The sequence below is a fragment of the Arachis ipaensis genome, chromosome B10 (genome assembly GCF_000816755.2).
Source record: "Arachis ipaensis cultivar K30076 chromosome B10, Araip1.1, whole genome shotgun sequence".
Taxonomy (NCBI): domain Eukaryota; kingdom Viridiplantae; phylum Streptophyta; class Magnoliopsida; order Fabales; family Fabaceae; genus Arachis; species Arachis ipaensis.
This window is the reverse complement of record NC_029794.2, coordinates 93,954,937-93,955,892: the sequence shown is the minus strand read 5'-3', so window position 1 is coordinate 93,955,892 and position 956 is coordinate 93,954,937. Positions and strand designations below refer to the sequence as shown.

Here is a 956-nt window from a genome sequence, read left to right as displayed (position 1 = left end):
TTAATTGAAAAAAATATAAAAACCTAATTATAAATTTAATAAAACTATAAGGACCAGCAGAATAATTAAATAAAAATTTTAATATAAAATATTATATAATATATTTTTAAATAATATAATTCACTTATCACATTCTTATTCATCCACATTTTTGTTGTACCCATAGGTGTTAATTTATCATAACTAATGAATTACACATAAATTTGATGTCTCACTGACTCGGAAGTCTCATAATCACAGCACATTTATTCATTTATGGAAGCTAATTAAGATGAAAGCTAAGAAGAAAAGAAGTATAGATACATAGTTATTATTATTAATTAGTTGCATCCAACGTCAAAAGGTAGCAGCAGCCTTAACGAGGAAGCCAAAGAGAAGGAATGGAGTGGAGAAGAAAGGGCTATGGTCACTGTCCAATTCATAAACAGTGCAAGGTGGCCAACTCTTAATCATGGCTTCCTGTTGTTCTGCCTTAATCACATTGTCATGCCTTGTCCTTATGTACACGCGCGCCACCTTCTCCACTTCTTCCTCATTGTTATTGAATCTTGCACTTGTTAATGCTTGTACTGGCCCTGCCCTTAGCAGCATTCCAGCTAGGGTTGAATCCTGTAATTATCAATATTAATTAACATTCATTCATCATCAACCAAATTTAATGAATTCTTTTTTAACCTCATGAGGGCTCAATTGGTATATGATTTTGCGTTGAAATTCTTTCTTCACCAAAGCACTTGTTGGAGGCTTATCTGCTCCCAATCCAAATCCTAGCTTGTATACATCATCACCAAATTCTGATAAATCTGGTGCCCCCTGCATTCATCACAAAACTTTCTATCAATCATGGTCAATAATACTTCCTACCTTTTTAAATAGTTGCCAATTTTCTTTCTTTTTTTTTTAACAAGTAAATATATATTTATTAAATCAATGTAACATTATTATATTTAGAGTAA

At 31.6% G+C, this 956-nt stretch overlaps 1 protein-coding gene across 1 annotated transcript in view; it reads right to left on the bottom strand.

The window, feature by feature from the left end:
- The window catches only part of LOC107623869 (methylesterase 17), a 3,407-nt gene continuing 2,562 nt past the window's right edge, over positions 112 to 956 (bottom strand). Inside the window, 3 exon segments of the mRNA XM_016326263.2 lie at positions 112 to 344; positions 346 to 609; positions 676 to 813. Coding sequence (XP_016181749.1) covers positions 321 to 344; positions 346 to 609; positions 676 to 813 — 426 coding nt within the window. The 3' untranslated portion in view covers positions 112 to 320.